The sequence below is a fragment of the Sebastes umbrosus genome, chromosome 15 (genome assembly GCF_015220745.1).
Source record: "Sebastes umbrosus isolate fSebUmb1 chromosome 15, fSebUmb1.pri, whole genome shotgun sequence".
Taxonomy (NCBI): domain Eukaryota; kingdom Metazoa; phylum Chordata; class Actinopteri; order Perciformes; family Sebastidae; genus Sebastes; species Sebastes umbrosus.
In genome coordinates, this window is record NC_051283.1 from 11,804,030 (window position 1) to 11,829,882 (window position 25,853).

General features: G+C 39.5%; 1 protein-coding gene across 5 annotated transcripts in view; it reads left to right on the forward strand.

The window, feature by feature from the left end:
* The window catches only part of fhod3a (formin homology 2 domain containing 3a), a 73,805-nt gene that overhangs the window by 19,674 nt on the left and 28,278 nt on the right, over positions 1-25,853 (forward strand). For 4 of the 5 annotated variants that reach the window (XM_037794361.1, XM_037794363.1, XM_037794364.1 and 1 more), the window contains exons 4-6: positions 16,131-16,198; positions 17,494-17,599; positions 25,132-25,226. In XM_037794361.1, coding sequence (XP_037650289.1) covers positions 16,131-16,198; positions 17,494-17,599; positions 25,132-25,226 — 269 coding nt within the window. Of the gene's footprint in view, positions 1-15,933; positions 16,012-16,130; positions 16,199-17,493; positions 17,600-25,131; positions 25,227-25,853 lie in introns of those variants that run through there. The other variant, XM_037794365.1, reaches the window with a different exon arrangement.

The window sequence follows — 25,853 nt, forward strand, 5'->3', positions numbered from 1 at the left end:
AACGGATATCCGAACGTTAGTTTTGGCCAATTTTGACAGCTCTAAAAAGTACCAATACCACAATTAAAAAACACTTTGAATTGCTAGTAAAAGTCCTGCATTCAGAATCTTACATAAGTAAAAGTATGTAAGTATATAATCAAGGAAATGTACTTAAAATAGGCCTATAAAAGCAAACGTACTCACTGTGCAGCCAAATGGGCTCTTTAGTTGTTATATTATTATATATTATAATATTAGATTATTATTATTATTGATGCGGCAACATGTAAGATGCATTTTAATGTTGTAGCTGGCTGCAAAAAAGAAAAAAACATTAAAGATTAATGATGAATACCACATACAAAGCTGCACTGGCAAACTGTAATTTTCTCATTTGTACACTGTTAAACTGTACATTCCCACAGCTTTTGTTTCCCATTGTGGCCTCATTTCCCAGCCTCTCCTGAAGAGAAAGGATATGCAGTAATTAAATACAGTTTAAGTGATCAAATACAGAGAGGGTATGCTATCTGACAGGTAAAGCTCCCTGTAATGAGTTGTACAGCAGGTGAAACAAAAGAGCCGTAGTGCAGAACAAAAGACCTCGCATGTGTTTTGGAGCCTGTTCAAATCCCTTGGCACTTACCTCTGGAATTTAGCCCTTTTTCAAAAAAAAAAAATGTGGCTCCTATACTGCTGGATTTCTGTGCCCCAATTATCCATCTCCAATCACCCCCCGCAGTACTGTAAAAGAGAGGCGGGGGCCGGAGGTTGAAGTGGAGTGAAGGTTGATTTTGTCGGGTTGGGCTGTTAGATGACAAATTAGCAGCTTGTCAAAAACGGAGTTGAAGATTGTGTTGTCTGTCTTTTCCTGCCTAAAATCAAAAAGTAATGATAGGCCACTACACAAAAACAAAGGTTTATAGTAACTGTATTTATTTACTGTAGAGAGATTTGGAGGATTTGATGGAATCAGTCAAAATCTCTGTAAATATGAGCTTACTGACATGGTGGTCTCTCGTGAAAAAGCAGTACAGTGTTGCTTTACCGACGGGGGTGCAGTGGTAGTGACAGCAGTCTGGCCTTGAGATGCTGCAGGGAGAGATGACTACAGCTGGTTCCAACAGTGATTTACTGTGTTGGCGTCCCCCCCGCTGTGGGAGATAAGGCCTGGTAATGGCATGGTGTGACAGGGAGATAATGCTTGGTAATGGGTAAGCTGGGAGGGGGCAGTGGTATCGGACATCTGTGGCTGTGCAGTTGTAAAACTCCAGGCACATTATATGGTTTTGCTTTCACGCTGCGCTCTGATATCTGTGCTAACCTTAACCAACATTAGCCTTAGCCATGCTCTAACTACTTTTCAACCTGGCATCATTTCTCTATTAATCTATTTTGTCCATTTGTCTCTGTTTTCTCCTCCACATCTCCTAACTGGTTTCATTCAAACACCCTCCACGTCTGTCGTTTAACCCCTGCAACTTATTTCTTTTCCTGGCTTGCCCGCTCTGATCTCTAAATCTATATTTACTCTGATGTTTGTGACTCTTTGTTCACATAGACACCTGTTGCTTTGGCTCAAGAAATTGTGCCTTATGATCTCTCTATGTGCACGTGTGTGGATGTGTCAACAAGGATGTTTTGCTATGCTTATGACTTGTTTGCAATGCTCTTTGACAAGTTTAGACCCGTCACTCAATCTGTTTTTATCTGTGCGTAGCCATGATATCTTTCGTGCAAATGTGTGTTTATGTGTCTGTATTGTATTTTGTTTTCACTATCACATCATTACCGGAAATCAGCAGTTATTTGTTCAGAAAACAGGACGCCCTGTTCTTTTTTTTTTAATCTGTGTTTCACAGAGTGAAAGAAGGAATGAGAAAATCACTCACATAGTTTCCCCTCTACCCTTACCAGCAGCTGAGACCCTGAGGAGCGACTGAGAGCATTGCGCCCACATGAGTCATGCCTTAGTTGCTGCTGTGGGAGATGGAGAGATGGGCTGATGGGGCATTAGGGATGGAGGTGTAGAGCAGTGGATGTGGTGGAATAACTTTACAGCAGTAGCTGCTGTCGAAAAGCTCGTAACACGCATCTATCCTGCAGCTGTTCTCAATTCTGCAGTAGCACTCTTCAGTTTGTCTCTAACTGTAAATAACTTGCCGTCTTCCAGTTTGGTAGTGGATCAGGTCTGGGAAGTGGACTAAACAAAGTTAAATGTTCTCTGTTGCTGTAAGCTATGAGCAGATAGAAAGAATTGTGCATATTGCAATGCTGCTTAGACTCAGCTATGCACATTTGAAGTATTGCATGAGGAAAGCTGTATGGAAACGGCAAAATTTGATCAAACTTCCTCAATTGCGAAAAAAAAAATGTTTTATGCTTGCTTGAGTTGACACGCTAAATGGATTATGGAAACAATAAATTCTGATTTAGCAAACATTTAACTCACATGACTGAGTTGTCGTTTTCCTGTATATATTCCCATCCGGACGGCATGAAAAATTGCCAATACTAGCTTTCATGAAAGAATAAATAAAACTTACCCAATTGAGACAAATTCCTGAAGACCTCACTCCATTTTTCTCTCGTAGATGGGTTAAGGACACACCAAGCCGACAGTCAGCAGTCCGCCAGTTTGGGGCTGTCAGTGTGCATCTGTCGGCCTAGTTTCTGCGGTGTGTCCCGCACCGTTGGCTTTAGTCAGCCAGTTTCTGTATTTTTTCAGCCGATTCAGCACGTTGAATCAGCAGTGGAGAGTTATTTCTTCTCACGCAGGCGCAGAACGTACCTCATAACTAACCGTCGGCTTTTGTCTTTGCGGTGTGTTCAAGTGCAACTTTTCGGCCAAGATAAAGGCGACGTGAGGCGACGCAACAGGTGGCCTTCATTGCCACTAGTTCTCTGGTGTTGGTTTGGTGTGTCTGGGCCTAGATGGTTAAGGGGACTTGTTTCCAGTTCGCAAACTCTTCTTCTTTTTTTCTGTTTACTGGCTGATTAAAGCCATGCATAGCCTATAGCGCCAACTTCTAACCAAACTACGCTGTGGGAAATTTTTGTTGCACCAAACCAGTTGATAGAAACTTGCCTAATATGCATTTCTTTTCTATAACATTTCAAAATGTCGCTTAAAATTCACTTGACAATTGAATGGAAACATGTCTACTGTGATTATTTATGGCTTTTATGGTTCTTGCTGTGTAATCCAGTTGTATGTTGCAACTCTGTGTCTGGCTATTGTCACCGTGATCAGATGCTGTGGTGGATCCTGTCTGTATGTCACAGTGCTGTGCTTTCTGTGGATGTGGCAGGGTTTTTTCCCTGGGCTTTAGTTATGCTGACAAACATGAGCAGCCCAACTGCTGTGTGGTGGCACAATACGCTGCTGTCTGGGGTTTGCTCTCCCAACCCTCAGTGCTCTTACTGGAATAAAGTAAGAAATATATCACTACATATGTGCGTGTGTGTTTGTGCATCAGAGTGGTATGTCTGGGCTTGTTCATATATATGCAGCTGAGTGTGCCTGCACAAACCTCTGGCCGGTCTGTTTTAATCATTTTGAAACTATTACATAATGCAATAAAACATTACAATTACCACAAGCTAAACATCCAGAACACACACTGGAGAATCTGCGGGCTTGGCATCTTATCCTGGCCGTGGGGTTTCAGAGATGATGGGTTTAGGGGATGTGTGGAGGGAGACGGGGAGAAGGATGGTTTCCAGGGAAATGGTAAATCACTTAGGGAAGGAAACACGAGGGAAAAACAAAGCAAGGAGGAAATGCACCTGCCAGACAGAGCAGCAGCTCCACAAGTTATGTCATAGCTCTGTGGTCCGCCGAACTTACAGGTGAGGAGAGTGAAGAAAGAGAGAACACTTTGCCAAGGTGATATGAATCTGCTACTAAGTTAAAGACACACTGTGGTTCTTCTATACTTTAATGAGCTCCTAACTTTACTCCTAACCCCAGTACCTTTTTATACTTTTACAAGCCATAAGCAGTGAAAATCATACTCTTGTATCCAACGTAGTCCAACAAGTCCAACATAAACAAATGCTTTCTGCAGTTTTGTTACATAGACTGTATAAGGAGTGGACGTAGTCACCGTGACGTCACCCATTGGTTTGTGGACTGCCCTTTTGAAGCCTAGAGATCTGCATTTATGCCATCGCCATCTTGGTTATTTGCAACCAGAAGTGACACGAGAAGGTGAAGCTAAGTACAATTGAATGCTGAATATGACATTTTCAAGCGACCAAAAAGTTACAATTACCTTTCATGAGCTGAAAACACACTGTGAAAGTTGTAAGACGAAAACGCGAACAACACCCAGACCGGACAACGCCGCGGTAGCGACCTGTCAATCACAATGTAACGACGCCCTAAAGCATACCCTGCTTTATTGTCTATTTGGCTCTAAATGGGACTGTTTACTGAGGTAATAAATCAAGTGAGAAATAGGGTTATTTTCTCATAAACATATATACTGTATAATCAGACTTATCTTTGCAACCAGAGGATTCGCCACCTGCTGGCTAGCAGAAAGAATGCTTGTTTTATACAGTGCATCTTATCTTGTCTCCATTTAGTTTATCTGCAGGTTAATTGATCCAGAGGTTACTTAGGAATGAATTTTGCACCCCACGCTGTAGTTATACTCTTTTATCTCTGTCTATCTACTGTAAGCCAAGACCAACATACAGAATATAGTCTCCAAAAAGTGTAACTGATATGGTCTCATCCCTCTGTAAATATACTTAACTAGGCCAGAACTCCCTTGTACAGTAGCTTTTGTCATATGTCATCATGCCTGTTGTATTAGGGTCACACACAAGGAAATAAATGCACACACACAAGCAAGGGAGGAGTATAATAACAGGCAAGTGTGGTATGAGTCAGAGCAAGATTTCACTGAGCTAATCCACTCAGCAAGCAGCACATATCCTCCAATATCCTCTTTGTTTACCCGCTCTGGCTGCTGCTACACTGGTTTCTCCATATGTTTGCCTTTCTCACTCTCTCTGTCTTTACTTTCTTTTATGTCTGTCTTCCTCTCTCTTCTTTGTCAGTCTCCCCTTTCCTATATACTCAATCCAGCCAATTTATTCGGATGACTTGCCATCAAAGACACTTGAAAAGTACATTTTCAAAGCCAATAAAAGAGTTGTTACTTAAAGAACACCTTTAAATGCTCATTTGGCTTAACATTATTACATAGTATTACATAACAATCAGTGCTCATTATACATTATTTATACTAAAATTGAGAACATACAGTATACCTATACAAAGCTCTGGTTTCATTCAATCTCTCTGCTTGTCATTTTTTCAGTCTTATTTCTGTCTATGCACATGCCAGTTAAAATGCAGTTACAGAGCAACTCTGTAACATAATGCCGGTTGCATGCAACAGTTGAGCAAAAGTTGAATTCATGCTAAGCCAAGCTAACCGGCTGCTGGCTGGAGCTTCACATTTACCGTACATACATGACAGTATAGTGGTATCAATCTTCTCATGTAACATCTCATTTTGTCTTATTTCTGACATGGATTGTTATTGCACATGTCCAGTGAGTCCAGTCAATTAACAATTACATCAGTGGCAAGCGTGAGAGAGAGAGAGAGAGAGAGAGAGAGAGAGAGAGAGAGAGAGAGAGAGAGACAGAATGATAAAGGGGGAGGGGAGAGCGAGGGAAAACACTGGACGCTTGTTTCACACGTGCACACTTGTATGTGGGTTTGAACGTCACAATATTTCCCACAATCAGCTTTTGTGTCTGGCTGCATGCTGCAAAAAATCAGGTCACACTTTAAAACAATGCATTATCACAGATAAAATGCAAATACAGAGCAACTCCTTCACATAATGTCAGTTGCATGAAACAGTTTGGTAAAAATGTGAATGAAAGGGATTTAAAAGTGTTAAACCAATACCATATACCAAGATTTTGATGAGGCTAAAGTTTGGCAGTTCGACATTTTGCTCACTAACTAACTCATTGTATCTATACAGACTATTTCTTATAGCGAGCAGTAATTTTCTGGAGCCCATGTCTGGTGGTGGTAGTGGAGACTTCAGGAAATATAATATGTTATTTAGTGAGCTTTGGAGGTAGGTGTTTTTAGTTACCTTCGGACTGAGCCGGGCTAGCCAGTTCCCCTTGTTTCCTGTCAAACCTCTTATCTAACTCTTTGCAAGACAGCAAATATACTTCTATCTTTACAGCACAAGAATGCTTTCTGACAGAAAAATGTGAAGAAGTTGCTTTTCTTCTGTTTTGGGAACAGAAATTGACAGTTCTACATTTATGGCACAAGAGAACAAACTAATAGGAAAGAACTACACAAGTCATTTTTTAACTTACACAGTGTAATATTGTACAATATCTTGAAATATTGATGTGAATAGTAGGGCTGTCAATAATAACACAAAGGTAGTGAAGGTAATGGCATCATATGAAACTAGAAAACCTCAGGAATCCATTGGTACCAACCATGTCATACTAGCTTGTCGCAAAGGATTTTAAATAATGCTCCAAACTTACTCTAAATTTTTTGGTGAGGAAAAACCGGCATGGCCATTTTCAAAAGGGTCCCTTGACCTCTGACCTCAAGATATGTGAATGAAAATGGGTTCTATGGGTACCCACGAGTCTCCCCTTTACAGACATGCCCACTTTATGATAATCACATGCAGTTTGGAGCAAGTCATAGTCAAGTCAGCACACTGACACACTGACAGCTGTTGTTGCCTGTTGGGCTTCAGTTTGCCATGTTATGATTTGAGCATATTTCTTTATGCTAAATGCAGTACCTGTGAGGGTTTCTGGACAATATTTGTCATTGTTTTGTGTTGTTAATTGATTCCCAATAATAAATATGTACATACATTTGCATAAAGCAGCATATTTGCCCAATACTTGACAAATCTCCCTTTAAGGTACATTTAGAATAGATAACAAAATGTGCGATTAATTTGCGATTAATCACGGACAATCATGCGATTAATCGCAATTAAATATTTGAATCGATTGACAGCCCTAGTGAGTATATAATGAGTCATCACTGTCACTGTGGATACAGTATAGTAATTAAGGTAGTGTGTGAATATAGAGCCTTACTGTAGCTGCCTGTCGGGTTCAGGCCTGTCATCACTGTGGTACGGGTAAGATGGGGTGCCTGTAAGAAAAGCTGGATATATTTGTGTTTGTGTTGTGTTGTAACTATTCCTGTGTGTGTGTGTGTGTGTGTGTGTTTGTGTTTGCAGTATCTAATTCAGAGGTGCCAGGGGCACATGAAGGGCACAGGGCACGTTCTGGTCTTGGAGTATGTCGGGACATACTGTGTTTGGGAGCATGTGTGTATTTTTATGTGTTTGCATGTGTTTATGTGGCAGTGAGTTTCCTTCCTGAAGACATCTGCTTCTGAGCTTCTTTCCCAGCTGATGGCCTTCAAGGTTCAAGGTTACAAGTCTGGAGATGTGTGTGTGTGTCTATACTGTATGTATGTACTGTATATCAGTGTGCTAACTATAAAATATAGCAGCCATTTGTTTCCACAGGGGTGGATTTATGGGAATCATATAAAAGTTTGTTTTCGTGTACTCCCAAGTGTTGTCGTACTGTATCTGCCTGAGGACGTGGGTACATGCTTGTGTGGGTATGTGTCATTGCTGAGCCTAGTGTAATCTCTGTCTAGGTCCGTCGCCACTCTTTAAATCTCATGAATGCTACAGTGAAACCTTGGAGGTCTCACTCTCCCTCTCTTTTCCTCTCTCTCACACACAAACACACACACACACACACACACACACACACACTGAGCTCACGGGGCCTCTATCGTCATCTGTACCATCAGCAGCCTCCAGTACTCATACTGTAGGCCAAGACCAACAGACAAAAAATAGACAGTCGCAAAATAACCAAGTTATCCTCAGCAGTCTGGCCTTTGCTGCCTGCCAACTTTTCCTTTTCACTTCACTTGACATGAGACTGAAATCATGCGTTATTGTCCAAACTCTATTCGATTATGACAGATTGATGGAGTATTTATTCTTTTAACTACAGATTAATAGGCATGCCACTCCACACATATGTGCACACAAGAAGGAAATACCACCCAGCAGTATCTTTGCACAAAATGCAAACATTTACATCATTTAATTTTGCATTGAGTTGTCTTAAAACCAGTGGGCAACCTCCAGATCTGAGAAGTGAAGCCAATAGGGAAGCACCTTAAACTTGCATTCTTTCTTATAGCCAGCAGGGGGCGACTCCATTGGTTGCAAAAAGAAGTCTGATTGTATAGAAGTCTATGAGAAAATGACTTCTCACTTGATTTATTACCTCAGTAAATATTGTAAACATGAGTTTATGATCTTAATCGCTAGATTCAAGTCCTCATACAACATGATGTTCGTTTAGTAAATTATGGTCCCATTTACAGACAAATAGACCATAAAGCAGGGCATGCTTTAGGGCCTGGTTACCTTGTGATTGACAGCTTGTGTCACTCTGGTTGCAAATAACCAAGATAGCGACGGCCAAAATGCTGATCTCGAGGCTTCAAAACGGCAGTCCACAAACCAATGTGTGACTTCAAGGTGACTACATCCACTTCTTATGTACGGTATATGCTTAAAACAAGTCTAAACAAATCTGCCAGTGGTGTGAAATTCCTTATTTCCAATGTTCAGCTGGAGACAAAAGTTTATTAGTTGTTTATAAGAAATTTCTGACACAGGTGAAACTGCATTGGCAATAAGTGGAATTGTATCATCCAGTTGACTTATTTTTGCCTTCAGTCAATATAGAGCTACAGGGCAGCGTGCTCACGCATGACCTGAACAAAGATTGACCCCAGTATCTAGGCTTTTTACAGTATGTTAGATACCCAACCCACCTACTGTATATTTATAGCATCATACCAGCACAGAGAGGGAAAGGACTTCCTTGGCTTAAATCAAGCTCTCCAGCGTGCCATTACACCTCATGCTCCTCTCACTCCTTTATTTTAGATCCCACAGAAGAGTCTGGAAGCCAACTGACTGATCGGCCCAGACAGCCGTGTGGGGGCTTTTTTAGAGGGTTGCAATGAAATCCTCCAGAAACACAGCGGTCAGCGGTTATAACTGGGCTTTAATGCAAGACCACCAGCTGTGACCCGCCCCTCTCTCGCCTGACTCATAGACAGTTGTACCGTCCTGAAAAATATTACCCTTGGTTGACCTCAGTGTCTGTAAATATCCTGTGACCCAATAAAGATGTGTTACACTGAAATAATTCCCTCTGATCGGGTTTATAGTGCGGGCGGAGAGGTTGCACCTGCTGTATTTGTTTTATCCATCAATTCTTAATGATCTTCCAGTAATTATGCTCAACATTTAAGCTATGGCTGGAAAAAGGATTAGAAAAGGGGAAATGATAAAGCAGACGGTTCCATTGGATCGCTCACACTTACCGCCAAAGAGTGTAGGACAACATGAATGTGGCATCTGTAACATCAAGTTGCTGAGACCCCCCACTTCCTCTGCAGAAATGCACTGAATTTGTTTTTCCAGAGAGAAACTGCATATTAGGATTCTTTTGCAACAGTCTACTTTATTATTCTTTTCTATAATGAATTAATTTATACATTTAATTTTAGTCAGTTACATGTTTATTTAAATCTGCAAAAACACACTTGGGAGCAGTAGTAGTAGTTGCCAATTCAGCAGATATGGAGCAATATAAAATTAATTTGGAGTTGTGTCTCTGGATATGAATGTAAGTCCAATAATCTATTGCTTTTATCTCTGTTTAAGGTCTTCTCCTCCTAAGGGAAATACTGTATCTATGGCTCTTTAGCTGCTAAATGCTCCACTTTGTCCACTAACTAGTCTCTAACATTGTCCGTGTACCGTTTGATGCTGGGCAGTTAGCGTACTATAGGTGTTTAGAGCTTTTTTTTACTAAAAAACAACGCTGCTGTGTCCAAAAATGACACAATGACAGTGGTGAGGGTGAACCAAATCAGTAAAGTTGTGGGCCAGAAAACCACAACAAGTGAGTTAAGAGACAGAAGAGTCTCAAATAGAGACTTATAATGCTATTAAATGACTGAGGAGCTCATGCTGAATGCCAAACAGATTCTTATGTGTCTCTTGGTTTGACCTTTTTTTCTTGTCAGCCTGCAGAATCTCACCTTCACACCACTGTTTCTGTAACCAGGTTGATTTTAGGAAACATCTGCTGAGCTGGCTGCCTATTGTTAAATCTGAGGATTAAGCATAGTAGTAGTAGTAGACTGCTGCTGCCCTTTGCTAAGGCCAACTAAGCAGAATTAGACTACAGTCGGTTTAATTGGGGACTCTGGGGTTTTGCATTAAATGCGTTGCAGCAGTAAAACAAAGTACAGGGTGGTTTTGATTATAATTGCTGTGGATTAGGCCTAGTGTATCCTGAGCTGGCCTGTGTGTTTTTCTGTTTGGAGATGTGTAGACGGTACAGTAAATGTTGAGGGATTAGTCAAAGCTGAAGGGTCACAGCACTAATCTCATTATGGCAGGAGAGGAAGGAGGCATCTGACTACTCCTGAGCGACTGAGCAGACAGCCTCTGCACTGGGGGAATCCCTGTTTCACTGCAGAGGACACTCTCCAGGGATAGATGCTAATATTTTTAAGCACTGGCCCCACAGGCCACCAAGCCCTAAAATTTGGTGGCCAAAGTACATTTTCGGTGTCCCAAATGCAAATTTAGGCTAAAACTATACAATAAAGGCAATTTATCACATCTAAGCACAGCCTTCTTTAACTGGGACATAAATGAAAAGACATTAACAGAATGAAATATATGATTATTTCAATTGAAAAGTTCAAGTTCTTTGTTCTCTCACAGTCTCTTAGTTCACACACTACAAAAGATACAGTCTATCTCCGCGAATCAGCCGTTCCTTTCAAAGAGAATGACGGGAATAAAGAGAAACAGGGCGTCTGACGTAAGTCCAGGTCAAAACGGCATGCCGCGTCTTCACACTGCAGCGCTGTGTCACTCGCGGCTAATTAGGACATGTCAATAGAAAACAAAGCAATTAAAGTGATTGAGGACACAAACACTGTAATCTCATTGAGAAACGCAGTCTCATCCTCAAGAGAGACCTGATGAAACTTGCTGCCCACAGGGGGCCACCTACAGGGGATATTTGGTGGCCACGGAGTAACTTTTTGTGGCCACTGGCCATCGGGTCATTGTTAATGTCGAACCCTTCATGATGAAATCTTTTCATATCTGTTTGGTCCTCACTTGTGGTGTTTAGGATGTGATAAACCCTTTGGAAGTCAGTGTAGACCAAGCTCCAACAGTAACTGGACTCCAGCGTCCATGTCAATGTAAAGCTCTAATTATAGAGAAAGCTCTTATGGAGTATAGACACTTGGTGTACAGTTCATAGTTTCTTTGTGTTGATAAACATCATTAAAGACATATGGAACCAAGAGTTTTGTTTTAATCATATTAGATTAAATCAGAAACAAGTGGAAATAACTCATTCTGCTGCCAGATTCCCCCCCTGCTTAAAGAAAATCTAAAATTTGAAGACGGAATATTGGGACTTAATGACTCGTTAAGGCTGACATATTGCAGTGCATGTGAGGTCATGGTGAAACAGTGTGGACAAGAGCTGCGAGTCCTCCAAAAAACAAAACAGTAAAACTCCAAGCGAACCTATAAATGAAATGTGCCTTTTTGTCTGTCCTTCATCTGTCTGTCTGCACTCAGCAAATGCAGGCACTGGCTTACACATGGGCTTGTGCACTCAATCACACACGTGCATGCACACACACACACTCGGCACAAGCACATGCACAAACCACAATGACACATCCCAGTGAGTGTTTCAGCCTTTCTTGTGACAATAATAAAATATAGGGCCAGGAAAAAAGGAGAATGACCAGCAAAAGACACGTGGACAGGCAAATCCTTCCTTTTCCTCTCCTCCCTCCTCACTTATTCCCACTAGTCCTCTGTCTCTTAGACCAGAGGAGGGCACCTAATCAAGATGCATTATCTTCCTAGTTTGTGTTTTGATGTTATTTCAGTCTCCCTCTAGAGAAATGCAGGCTCTGAAGGCTCTGTTGTTAGGCCAAGCTGTTTGGCCCAGAGGTTGAAGGTGAGACTCATTTGTTTGAATTATTTCCAGCTTGAATGCGCCATCACTCTACTAACACGCAGTGTTAAGACAGCTGGAGCCCTAAACTGTGCCAATGGGAAAATGGCCCATTGATTATTTAGAGTGTCAAATTCTGTTTACTCTGGAGCAGTTTGGTACTCATGTTGACGAGACTTTGTTAGGCAACTATCAGGTGATTACAGGGTATCGTCATGACAACATTGATGTTGGCATGACTGTAAGACTGTTAGTTTGACAACGCATTGCGGAAAAACATCTTAATAATTTTCCAGCGAAACTCACAGGTGATCAAATTTTAGTGTCAGATTACGATGGGTGTGTTATAAGAGAGAAAGCGCCATTCTTAGTGAATTTCAGTGTTAAAAGCAACCCAGAAAAAACAGCAACACATTCCTTACTGACATGGCTGAGTCACACAAACACACCCACAAGGAGCTGCTACTTTGTGACCTTGTTTTTACGCTTCATTTGTAAACAGATGCTATTAGCGCTGTCAGTCGGTTAAAATTGTCCATAGTTAATATACATACAGTATCTTGAGGTCAGAGGTCAAGGGACCCCATTGAAAATGGCCTTGCCAGTTTATCCTCGCCAAAATTTAGTGCAAGTTTGGAGCGCTCTTTAGCCTCCTTTGTGACAAGCTAGTATGACATGGTTATCAATGGATTCCTTAGGTTTTCTAGTTTCATATGATGCCAGTAATCTTCACTTCACAAGATTTAAATCTGAGCCCGCTACAACTTAAATATCACAAGCTGCGTTAATGTGTTAAAGAAATTAGTGCCATTAAAACGAATTTGCCTTAATGCGTTATGATTGCATAAACTTATTACAGCCCTATTAAATACACTTTTGTAATAATATAATACAAAATACAAAACGTATTTTCTGAACATTTAATTCAGTGTGTGTTTATTTACATCGCTGGATTTTGTCCCTGCAAACTCTAGCTAATTATAATGCCCACTTTTTCCCACACCTGTTCACAGCCAAGTTTAAGGTTTATCACTGCTGCTGACATGCTCTTGATAGACAGCAGACATGCTGGTAAAGGTTACCCTGACAGCCCCACTCATGAACATTACACGTGACCGACTGAATCAGCCGTTGACCCTCGAGGGCCAGACGAAGTGTTCCCTGCATCATCGAGTGGCCACTTGATTTCCAGGGAAACCTAGAGAAAGGAGAACAAGGGAATCAGACCAAACCGGTTATAGCTACGCCACAGTTTGGAGTCTGTTGTGATTTGTCGAATGAGGTCATTGCACCTGCCACCAATCTGTGCTCTCTTAAGAATAGAAAAATAGCATTTAACCAAATGAAAGGTCATATATGAGTGTGGCTAGATAGATTATAATGGACTTTTTTTGAAGGGGTTCTGTGTTTTTAGTAGTTCAAGGAGAAGCCTTACTTTAATTGTATGCACGGCTGCATGTAAACGGGAACATTAGCTATGTAAACAGCTTATTAGGAATATTGTCTTTTTTGGAATAAGTGTAAAAAAAAGGAATATTTTGTGCATATAAATGTAGTCTAAATATCTGACACAGTAAATGTCAAGTCGGTTGGGTTTGGCAGTAAACACTCGAACACTGCGTCCCATTCAACTGCCAGGCTCTTACTGTAAACTAAACATCATTTCAATCAGCTGTTCTAACTCAACAAATCTGAATTGAACTCAGAAGACATGGCAGAGACATACTGTATATGTAGTTTGTGTATTTTTGGAAGGGGATTTCCACGTCTTCGGCTCTCTCATTTGTCTCCTCTGCCTTGATTACCCAGAAGCAATTGGCTTTCTTTCCTCAAATCAGACCCTGGTCTGTACTCAGTGGTCACCCCTTTCCTTTTCTGTCTTGTCCTTTCCTTCCATTCCCTTCTCTTAGTCCAACCCCTTCATGCGTATGTAGAAATGTTCTTTCCTCTCTTTCCCTCCTACCATACTCTTTGTTTTGTTTTTGGGTGAGTTTGGAGTCACTCTTTAGTTCCCACACATCGCCACTCCTTGCCACAGTTTCCTCCCGGCACTAATGATTTGTATGATTTGATTATCTCTGCTGTAGGCTATCACAGATGTATTTCATGAATGCAGACAGACAGGCCTGTGATTCTTCGTCTGTGTGCGGAATGATAATGATTTTGACCCTGGCCTTGGGTTTGCATCGTCTAGCTTAGCGACGGTAACCACTGAGCTCCAGACAGCAGGCCCTTACCTCCGTACACTTTTAACCCCCTCCTGATGGACTGAAGGATTTGTCATCAACATGCAAACTCTGGATTTACACATGCAGACTCCCAAACCCCCCGCTGACACATAGCTGAATGCACAACTGTTCATACGCACAAATGGACAGCATGAACACTCAACTGAGCAGACTGACTGAGCTTAATGCAGAGCACTGAGGAAAACCGACATAATTCCAATATCAGAGCTCTTTTTGCATAATATTTGCATTGCATTGCAATTTTGCATTACATTTAAATGTATTCCAAAGCAATTTATAGGTTAAGTAGGCTTCACACACAAACAAATGTAGGAGTGCAAGTTGGTAAAGCAACTCCTGTAATGCTTTGAAAAACTTGAAAGTGCACAACAATTAAATTATCAACTACTATAAGATTTCTATAAATGAGTTAGAAAGTTATAAGAGAATTTTAAAGACGAGTGCAATGAGAAAGTGACATATTTATATGGCTCAGTACCTGGATCGGTAACCTGCAGTCCGATATCGGAACCTGATACCAAATATTGGCTCCGATCGGTCCCATCTCTAGGAAAAACATGTCTGTCGTGTTATCATTATGGTGGTATGCACATGCAAATACAAGTACTGTGTAGTAGTATAGTATGCAAATAAAAATACTTGTATATACAGGGAAGACAAAATAAGAGGAATGATAGAAAGAATAATAAACTTTAGTACAACAGCACTAAGTCAATAAATCAACAACTTCATTACACAGTTTTGCCAAAAATGTAACTTTACAGGTTGAATACAGGTTTCTAGTATTTGTTGAATTTTGCCAACCTCCATACACACATACAGTATATGGATTCATAGATATACAGACACTGTACCTTACAAGAAAGAGGAAATTGTAACTTTCAGATCAAATATCAACATCAAAATATATCCATAAATATGTGAATATAGTATAAATATGATGATTGTAATAGTATTAAGAGAATAGAGTATGTTAAATTACTATAAACGCAACACTGAGTACCAGAAATATATAATTAACCCCAGATTTAAAAAAAGGATTATTGCAATGTTACCATGGGAGATAAGAAATACCAAGTACAGTTCCCAGGGTCACAATTTACAACATTTTAAGGCTCTGTTACATGATAGAAGTGTATTAATGATCTCTTTGTGTTCATAGATAAAAAAATAATAAGGCTTAATATCAGTTTGATGGTTTAAGAGCTTGTATAGTCGTTGGTTCTGAGTGCTTTCCGTGTCGTGACCTGAATACCTCACCGTTGAAGCCTGGCCAGCAGCTCATTAACATTCCAGTACAGCTCTAATCACCACTGCAACGTGTGGGTGTGCGTGAATGTGTGTTTGTGTGCGTGAGAGAGAGAGAGAGAGAGTTGCATGTGTTGCTCTGCAAGTGAGGACGCGGCGAAAGTGTGTGATGAAGTGCCTGCCTCAGGTGATCAGAGCCAAGCGGTGTGATTGGTTCCATTGACTCCCGGCGTTCCGCTGCGTAATCATAACTATTGTGCACAGCTGAGACTCATTTTACTTTCAAGTTTTATTGATCTAGTCATGAATCACATTGGAGGATTAGTGAGAGATGAAAGCTGCACGGGGATGAACAATACAAACAAAAAAGCTTGCTTAAAATCAGGTGGAAACATTTCTTCTTTAACTGTTTTTCACATTTTGTATGAGCACTTTGAAATAGCACTTGTTTGCTGAATTCTTGACAAATAACCATTTCTTTGTCTCTTGTTTCTCTCTTTCCAGAAAGACTGTATAACTCCAATGGACGTGACTTGAGAAGAGCGCTGTTCTCTCTAAAGCAGATTTTTCAGGTAAGAGGCGCATATTTCACATGCAATTACTGTCAGTTTGTTGTTGCAGAACACAGTTGGTTATTGTGGCTACCGTGCGCCTCCATGATGACAGGGATATCCATCAACGTGGCATTTCTCTCCCTGTGTGTGTGTATCTGTGTGTGGGTGTGTGTAGGCCTGTGTGTGTGTGTGTGTGTGGGGTGGGGGGTGTTTACATTTGTTTTTGTGTGAATCTTTATTTTAGGATGAGAGAAGTCAGCCACGTAAAACACCGAGTGCTTTTTCTGCAGCACACAAACACCAACGTATCCTCATATCCTCATATCCTCATATGATATCTATTGCGAAAAGTCCTTTTGTTATTTTTTGTGCGTTTTCCTACTAATGTCCAGCAACACAAGCAACTGCCTGCGCAAGTCCCAAACAAAACTTGGTTAGGTTAAGGAAAAGATCGTGGTTTGGGTTAAAATATCTTTGGAAGTGGCGTTAGTTAAAGGACCAGTGTGTATCATTAAGGTGGATCTATTGGCAGAAATTAAATATAATATTAATAAGTATGTTTTATTTAATGTATAATCACCTGAAAATAAGAGTCGTTGTTTTTGTTACCTTAGAATGAGCCGTTTATATCTACATAGGGGAGGTAGTCCTTTCTTCACGGAGCCGGGCGTCATGTTTCTACAGTAGCCCGGAATGGAACAACCACTGTGTTAACTTTTCCGGCGTGGGCTGGTGTCGATAACGACAAACACAATATAATAACACAAACAAAACAGCAATGTGAGAACTTTAAATTACTGTAGCATTTAAGTGCTATTGTAAGTATCATGAATACAATCTGCAAACACTTTAATGGCCCAAAAACATACAAGTTTGACGTTTGAAGTAGGTTTGAGTAACATCCATTGCATCTTCTTGTCATTCCTCTGCTGAATAAAGCTTGATAACGTCAGAACTTTGGTAGTGCACCTGAAGGCAGCGTTCTTTTGAGTTTGGTCAGACAACTTCCTTGAAGTGCTTTGATTAATCACCCTTTTAATTTTTGTTTTCGAGATGACATGGCAGAAGCAACACATTGCAAAAACACGTGGTTGTTGACATGTGGAGTGTGTCAGCTGGCCTGAACCAGCTGGGGATTGAAAGTTTATGTACTGTCAACTTTAGTCCTAATCCTGCACATTACTGACATCATGTGGTAACAAAAGAGAAGGAAACTTGAATATACAAAATGATGAGGATTTTGTGTGGGTCTGTATGTATACAGCACGTCCATATTATCTTATTCTATGCCTTCTCTCTCTGTTTTACTTCAGGATGACAAAGATCTGGTCCATGAGTTTGTGATGGCTGAAGGTCTGACGTGTCTCATCAAGGTGGGAGCAGAAGCTGACCAGAACTACCAGAACTACATATTAAGAGGTATAGTTTCTCTCACTCTCTGATGACAGTAATTAGATACAGTTTTACAAGTATGAATGCTGACATTAATATTAAATATATTTAGAACATTGTTAAGGTAAAAAATTAAAAAGAAATAAAAAAAACCCAACAACAACAACACACCTATGTAATAATCAACAAAACCTGACTGCAACAGCTGATTTTTACGTCTTTTTCAAAAAATGCATTATTACTTTTATTAAACATTAGCAAAGGTGTGCAAAAAAATAAATGTAGTTTAGTTTTGTGTAGGTGTGCGTGTGTGTGAATTATTAATAAGCACAATTCATAATACAATTAATAATAACAGAACCTGTAAACATTTTTGATAATGTGACTAATATGAACTAATAATAATACCGTTGAGATTGGTGACATAAATACAAAAAATAAACATGAATATATTGGATTATTGTTTCAGGAAGTGCAGTTGACAGTGACATACTGCATTGTACATGGTACATGTATTGCTTAAATGTTTACGAAACATCAAAATAGAGCAAAAATTAATGATTTAAAGTGCAATGATAATGCATTAAATATAATAATATTAATAACACAATATTAGATGCACTATAGCTATAAAAAAAGACTTCACAGCAGCATAGGCAGATATTTTCTTAGTTTTTAAGTTTGTTAAAATATTGTGTATCTTCTAAGATTTTGAAAATGATCTGATATACTGTAAGTAAATACTTATGAACATGTATACACATTATCGTACACACAGAGACACCTTCCATAATTTTCAAAAGCAGTAAATACATTTACTTTCCCAGAGAGGTCCTTGCTTTCTCTTTTTAACACTGAAACAAACACACACATGTGACAGAAAATAATTACATGAGTAGCATAATTATGGAGCGTTTTTGTCTTAATTACCTAATGACTCGCTATTTGCAGCCAGGTGATAAATCTTAGAGGGTTGTCCCTGAACAAAACATCTCACTGAAACTTTTTATTCACATAATAATAACAATATATCTGAACAATTCACAACCCAACCGGTCGAGGCAGACAGCCGCCCACCCAGAGCTCCATTCTGCTCGAGATATCTGCCTGTTAAAAGGGAGTTTTTCCTTGCCACAACAGGTTTGGGGAAAAAGATGACTAACTACATCAGTCATTGCTCAATAATTGTTTTATTATTCCGTAATCAGAATGGCCTAAGGTCGAATAGAGCTCTCCACTGTCTTTTTCTCATTCTTGGCAGATGCTCCTTCACAACACGGATGAGCCAGTAGTCAGATTTTTGGCAAATCTCTCTCTTTTCAGGATTGATTTGATTTTGCAGGATCACTTTGTAATTTTTCCCTGGAAACACCCCAGCACCAATAAAACACTGACGGGAAGACAATTTAAAACTCTTTATTAAAATAATAAAAGAACAATTGACAAACCTGTTTTTCAGGTGTAACAAGGAAACTGGATTGAGTATCGTTCATTTAAAAAGAAGTTACTGTAGGTTTAAAAGCATCAGAGCATCGATCAAAGGTTTCTCTCAAAGTTTCTTAACCACAAGATTCTGCAAATATTTTCTAATAAAAGCTGGTAGTTCATAAAGCACCGAAAAACTTGGTTTCAAATCAGTATTTCTCTGAAACAGTAAGAAAAAAATTAAAGTAGAAGTAAGGAAACAAAACATCAGTTCGAAAGAAACGTATTGAAGGGCGAATTAATGAAATGATGTCTGCATTACTCACTAAAGCTATTATGTAAGAAACAAACTCCTAATATAACATGTTCGTGTTGTTGATTTTCTATCCCAGCAATTTTGAACACAGCTTTGTTAAGTGGTTTATACAATGGATTGAAAGTCAATGCAAATTTTACATTGTGACGACATAACAGACAAAGGGATCCTTTGGGAAAAATTCATTCACGTAAGCCTGTCCTTTCCCGATGAGGTTGTGGAGATGAAGGTCATCCACAGACAAAATATTTGTCGTTGTCTTGCATCGTTGGTTGTCATAGGGTTTGACAATTTCTCCAAGAATCAAAGACAAAACTTCAAGCTTCAAATTTGAGTCCAAATACATGGTTGACGAGGATGAAAGCAAAGTGTCTCTCTTCTTCTCTTGTTCACAATGTGTGTGAGCAGAGCTCTCCCTCTCTTCACAGAAACTTTCATTTCACAGGTGGTGAAACTTAGAGACTCAGGGTTTTAATCTAAAATTATCTGTGCATCAACAGGAAACTTGGCAGGATGTGAAACTGCAACTTCTGCTTTTATCAATACTGAGCTCAAAGGTCGTTCAGTATGAGGGAAAACCATATCTCAACTGTACATATAAAATTAACAACATGCCTCTTTCTGTGATAGAAAATACAGAAGTGTTACTCAAGTATTCAAAGTACATATATTACATTAGTAGTTTATTAATCATTAATGTGTAAGCAGGTTGAGATGGAACTATACTGTTGGGTAGTTTAGTCTACACCAATACAACATGTTTGAAAAGCTGATAATGTTTTGCACAATATGTGAATATTTTTTGCAAAGTAATTAATAAGTATAACGTATAAAGTATAGCATAGCATGGAAATACTCAAGTAAAGTGTATTACAAAATTGTACTTAGATACAGTGCATGACTAAACATTAGGGCTGTCAAAGGTAACGCGATAATAACGTGTCATCAGAGCTCTGATACTTTGATACAATAAATCATCAGATATTGATTTTCAAATTTTCGTTGATATTCAAAGTTTCTTAACCACAAGATTCTGCAAATATTTTCTGATAAAACCTGGTAGTTCTTAAAGCACCGAAAAACTTGGTTTCAAATCAGTATTTCTCTGTAATAGTAAGAAAAAAAATTAAAGTAGAAGTAAGGAAACAAAACATCAGTTTGAAAGAAATATATTGACGTGCAAATTATTGAAATGATGTCTTTATTACTCACTAAAGCTATTATGTTAGAAACAAACTCCTAATATAACATGTTCGTGTTGTTGATCTTCTATCCAAGCAATTTTGAACACAGCTTTGTTAAGTGGTTTATACAATGGATTGAAAGTCAATGCAAATTTTACATTGTGACGACATAACAGACAAAGGGAGCCTAGAATAAAGCTCTTGGAAGCCCCTTGAGCAACAGACAATTAGACACTCTGGCTCTACTTAAACATCTTTTGAAATGCAGAAACGAGTGAATGAACAGAATGAATAATACTACCACCACCAATCATCACTGCTTTCATCATCATCTTTTAATTCCTTAATCAGAATGCCGTAAGGTCGAATAGAGTTCTTCACTATCTTTTTCTCCTTCCGGGTAGACGCTCCTTCAGGAACACGAATGAGCCAGTAGTGGGATCGTCGGCAAATCTTTCTCTCTTCAGGATTGATTCGATTTTGCAGGATCACTTTGTAACTTTTCCCCGTAGTCTTCGATGTGAAGGTCTTGGCGTAGTCTTCTCTCTCAGCAACATGTATGTCTGGTGTTGAGTAGATTCCTCTTCCATACGCGTCTCTGTCTCCTGCTGTGTAGTGGCTCCTGATGATGCCTTTGGCTCCAGCTAAGCTTGTTCCGTGGTAGGAAACAGGCCATTCTCCGGGTACAGAGTAACTCCGCCATCCCTTTTTGCCCAGCCAGGTGTCTCCATCTGGATATGTACCTTTGACCTTTAAGGCCATGCGGTACCAACCTTTTGGGCGCTCATAAAGCTCATCACCTCTCATGCACTCAGCCGAGTCAGAGAGATTAGTGAAGTCGTAGTCATACTTTGGGGCAAAAAACTTTTTCTCATTGATGAAAAATTCCTCCCTGTAAGCCTGTCCTTTCCCGATGAGGTTGTGGCGATGAAAGTCATCCACAGAAAAAATATTTGCCGTTGTCTTGCATCGTTGCTTGCCATAGGGCTTAACGATCTCTCCAAGAATCGAAGACAAAACTTCAAGCCTAAAATTTGAGTCCAAATACATGGTTGAGGAGGATGAAAGCAAAGTGTCTCTCTTCTTCTCTTGTTCACAATGTGTGTGAGCGGAGCCCTCCCTCTCTTCACAGAAACTTTCATTCAACATGTGGAGAAACTTGACTGAGAATTCTTTCACTTTCGTTTCGGCTCATGGTTTGAATCTAAAATTATTTGTGATTCAACAGGAAACTTTGCAGGATGTGAAACTGCAACGTCTGCTTTTATCAATACTGAGCTCAACGGTCGTTCAGTGAGAGGGAAAACCATATCTCAACTGTACATATAAAACTAACAACATGCCCCTTTCTGTGATAGAAAATACAGAAGTGTTACTCAAGTATTTAAAGTACATATATTACATTAGTAGTTTATAATCATTAATGTGTAAGCAGGTTGAGATGGAACTACTTTATATACTGTTGGGTAGTTTAGTCTACACCAATACAACATGTTTGAAAAGCTGATAATGTTTTGCACAGTATGTGAATATTTTTTTGCAAAGTAATTAATAACTATAACGTATAAAGTATAGCATAGCATGGAAATACTCAAGTAAAGTGTATTACAAAATTGTACTTAGACACAGTACATGACTAAATATTAGGGCTGTCAAAGGTAACGCGTTAATAACGTGTCATCAGAGCTCTGATGCTTTGATACAATAAATCATCAGATATTGATTTTCAAATTTTCATTGATATTCAGAGTTTCTTAACCACAAGATTCTGCAAATATTTTCGAATAAAAGCTGGTAGTTCTTAAAGCACCGAAAAACTTGGTTTCAAATCAGTATTTCTCTGTAATAGTAAGAAAAAAAATTAAAGCAGAAGTAAGGAAACAAAACATCAGTTTGAAAGAAATATATTGACGTGCAAATTATTGAAATGATGTCTTTATTACTCACTAAAGCTATTATGTTAGAAACAAACTCCTAATATAACATGTTCGTGTTGTTGATCTTCTATCCCAGCAATTTTGAACGCAGCTTTGTTAAGTGGTTTATACAATGGATTGAAAGTCAATTCAAATTTTACATTGTGACGACATAACAGACAAAGTGAGCCTAGAATAAAGCTCTTGAAAGGCCCTTGAGCAACAGACAATTAGACACTGGCTCTACATAAACATCTTTTGAAATGCAGAAAGGAGTAAAGGAACAATACCACCACTACCATCATCATCATCTTTTAATTCCTTAATCAGAATGCCGTAAGGTCGAATAGAGTTCCTCACTATCTGTTTCTCCATCCAGGTAGGCGCTCCTTCAGCAACACGAATGAGCCAGTAGTCGGGTCGTTGGCAAATCTCTCTATTTTCAGGATTGATTCGATTTTGCAGGATCACTTTGTAACTTTTCCCCGTCGTCTCCGATGTGAAGATCCTGGCGTAGGCTTCACTCTCACGTATGTCTGGTGTTGAGTAGATTCCTCTTCCATACACGGCTCTGCTTCCTGCTGTGTAGTGGCTCCTGATGATGCCTTTGGCTCCAGCTAAGCTTGTTCCGTGGTAGGAAACAGGCCATTCTCCGGGTACAGAGTAACTCCTCCATCCGTTTGTGCCCAGCCAGGTGTCTCCACCTGGATATGTACCTTTGACCTTTAAGGCCATGCGGTACCAACCTTTTGGGCGCTCATAAAGCTCATCACCTCTCATGCACTCAGCCGAGTCAGAGAGATTAGTGAAGTCGTAGTCATACTGCGGGTCAAAAAACTTTTTCTCATCGATGACAAATTCATTCACGTAAGCCTGTCCTTTCCCGATGAGGTTGTGGAGATGAAAGTCATCCACAGACAAAATATTTGACGTTGTCTTGCATCGTTGGTTGTCATAAGGTTTAACGATTTCTCCAAGAATCGAAGACAAAACTTCAAGCTTCAAATTTGAGTCCAAATACATGGTTGAGGAGGATGAAAGCAAAGTTTCTCTCTTCTTCTCTTGTTCACAATGTGTGTGAGCTGAGCTTTCCCTCTCTTCCCAGAAACTTTCATTCAACATGTGGAGAAACTTGACTGAGAATTCTTTCACTTTCGTTTTGGCTCATGGTTTGAATCTAAAATTATCTGTGCATCAACAGGACACTTGGCATGATGTGAAGCTGCAAGGTTGGGAGAGGGAAGTTTCAGTGAGAGGGAAAACCATATCTCAACTGTACATATAAAACTAACAACATGCCTCTTTCTGTGATAGAAAATACAGAAGTGTTACTCAAGTATTTAAAGTACATATATTACATTAGTAGTTTATTAATCATTAATGTGTAAGCAGGTTGAGATGGAACTACTTTATATACTGTTGGGTAGTTTAGTCTACACCAATACAACATATTTGAAAAGCTGATAATGTTTTGCACAGTATGTGAATATAACGTATAAAGTATAGCATAGCATGGAAATACTCAAGTAAAGTGTATTACAAAATTGTACTTAGACACACTACATGACTAAATATTAGGGCTGTCAATGTTAACGCGATAATAACGTGTCAACGCAAACGACACTAATTTCTTTAACGCATTAACGCAACTTGTGATTTTTAAGGTTGTAGTGGGCTCAGTTTTAAAGCTAGAGGGAATATACTGGTATCATTTGACACTACAAAATCTAAGGAATCCATTGGTACCAACCATGTCATACTAGCTTGACCTCTGACCTCAAGATATGTGGTTCTATGGGTACCCACGAGTCTCCCCTTTACAGACATGCCCACTTCATGATAATCACCTGCAGTTTGAGGCAAGTCATAGTCAAGTCAGCACACTGACACACTGACAGCTGTTGTTGCCTGTTGGGCTGCAGTTTGACATGTTATGATTTGAGCATATTTTTTATGCTTAATACAGTACCTGTGAGGGTTTCTGAACAAACTTTGTCATTGTTTTCTGTTGTTAATTAATTTCCAATAATAAATATATACATACGTTTGCACAAAGCAAGCAGATTTGCCCACTTCCATGTTGATAAGAGTATTAAATACTTGAGAAATCTCCCTTTAAGGTACACTTTGAACAGATTAATTTGCGATTAATCACGATTAACTGTGGACAATCATGCAATTAATTGCGATTCAATATTTTAATCAATTGACAGCCCTATTATAAAGTATTGCATAAACTGGAAATACTCAAGTAAAGTGTACTACAAAATTGTTCTTAAACACAGGACTTGAGTAAATATATTGTGTTACTTTCCATTACTGATAATCTGAAGCTGTCTATAGTTTATGAATACTGAGTGCAAAGATTATTCAGCTCAGCTACAGAGTGTTCTGTACGGATCTACTAGTAGGAAAGGAAAAACACATGTCACATGTCAACTACTTTACATACAAAATTGACATGCCTCTTTGAGAAACAATACCCACTTAGGCTTGAGAACTATTACATTTCCACTTTCTGCTCTTTGTGTTGGTGTCTATCACAAAGACGTAAAGCACAAGGAAGGAACCTCTTCCCGACTCCCTGATGGCTGTCCCTGTTATTTATAGCTACTGTAGATGCACACAGTTGTCATTTGGTGTGCTTGGTGTAGAATCATCTTTCTATATTTGTCCTGTCTCTAACTTTTTTGTTTCATTCTCCTCCCCCTTCCTCAGCTCTGGGGCAGATCATGCTGTACGTAGACGGGATGAACGGCGTCATTGGGCACGCTGAGACAATCCAGTGGCTGTACACTCTTGTTGGCTCAAAGGTATAGCCGAGCATACATACAAAAAAACAACCTCAACATACACACACACACACTCAAACTGCAAGCAGGCTATCTTCAGCTCTGAGCTAGCCATTCATTGTTTGGTGAGCATTATTTTTAGCTTTTATACCCAGAAACACACACAAACACATCTGCTACTGATTGTAATCTGTGTCCTGACCTGAGGGGTGGTGTCTTTTCTTGGCTTTGTGGTATTTTCAGAATTGTTTGAAGGTACACTTCTGCTTCGCACTGAACGTATCAGTTTATATTCCAGTGCCTGAAGCCCAACATTGCATTGTTTCTATTTCTTAATTTAATTTAATTTGATTAATTTTCAACATGGACATATTCAACAGATGCACTCCCTATATTTACCTATCATTAAACTATCAGGGAATAACATCTACATTGAGCCATCTAAACAGAAGCCCACATAACATGGACTGCAATAGAGACAACACATCATACTCTGAAAACCACGCCCACTGGAGGGGAAATAATCAGCGCCACAATATGCAACCAAGGGCTGAAATGCTAACAAACTGCCTGTAGTTGGCTGAAAACATTAGATTTCAGCATGTCAAAGGGATTATTTTAGCACCCTATGTCTACCAGGGGTGTAGT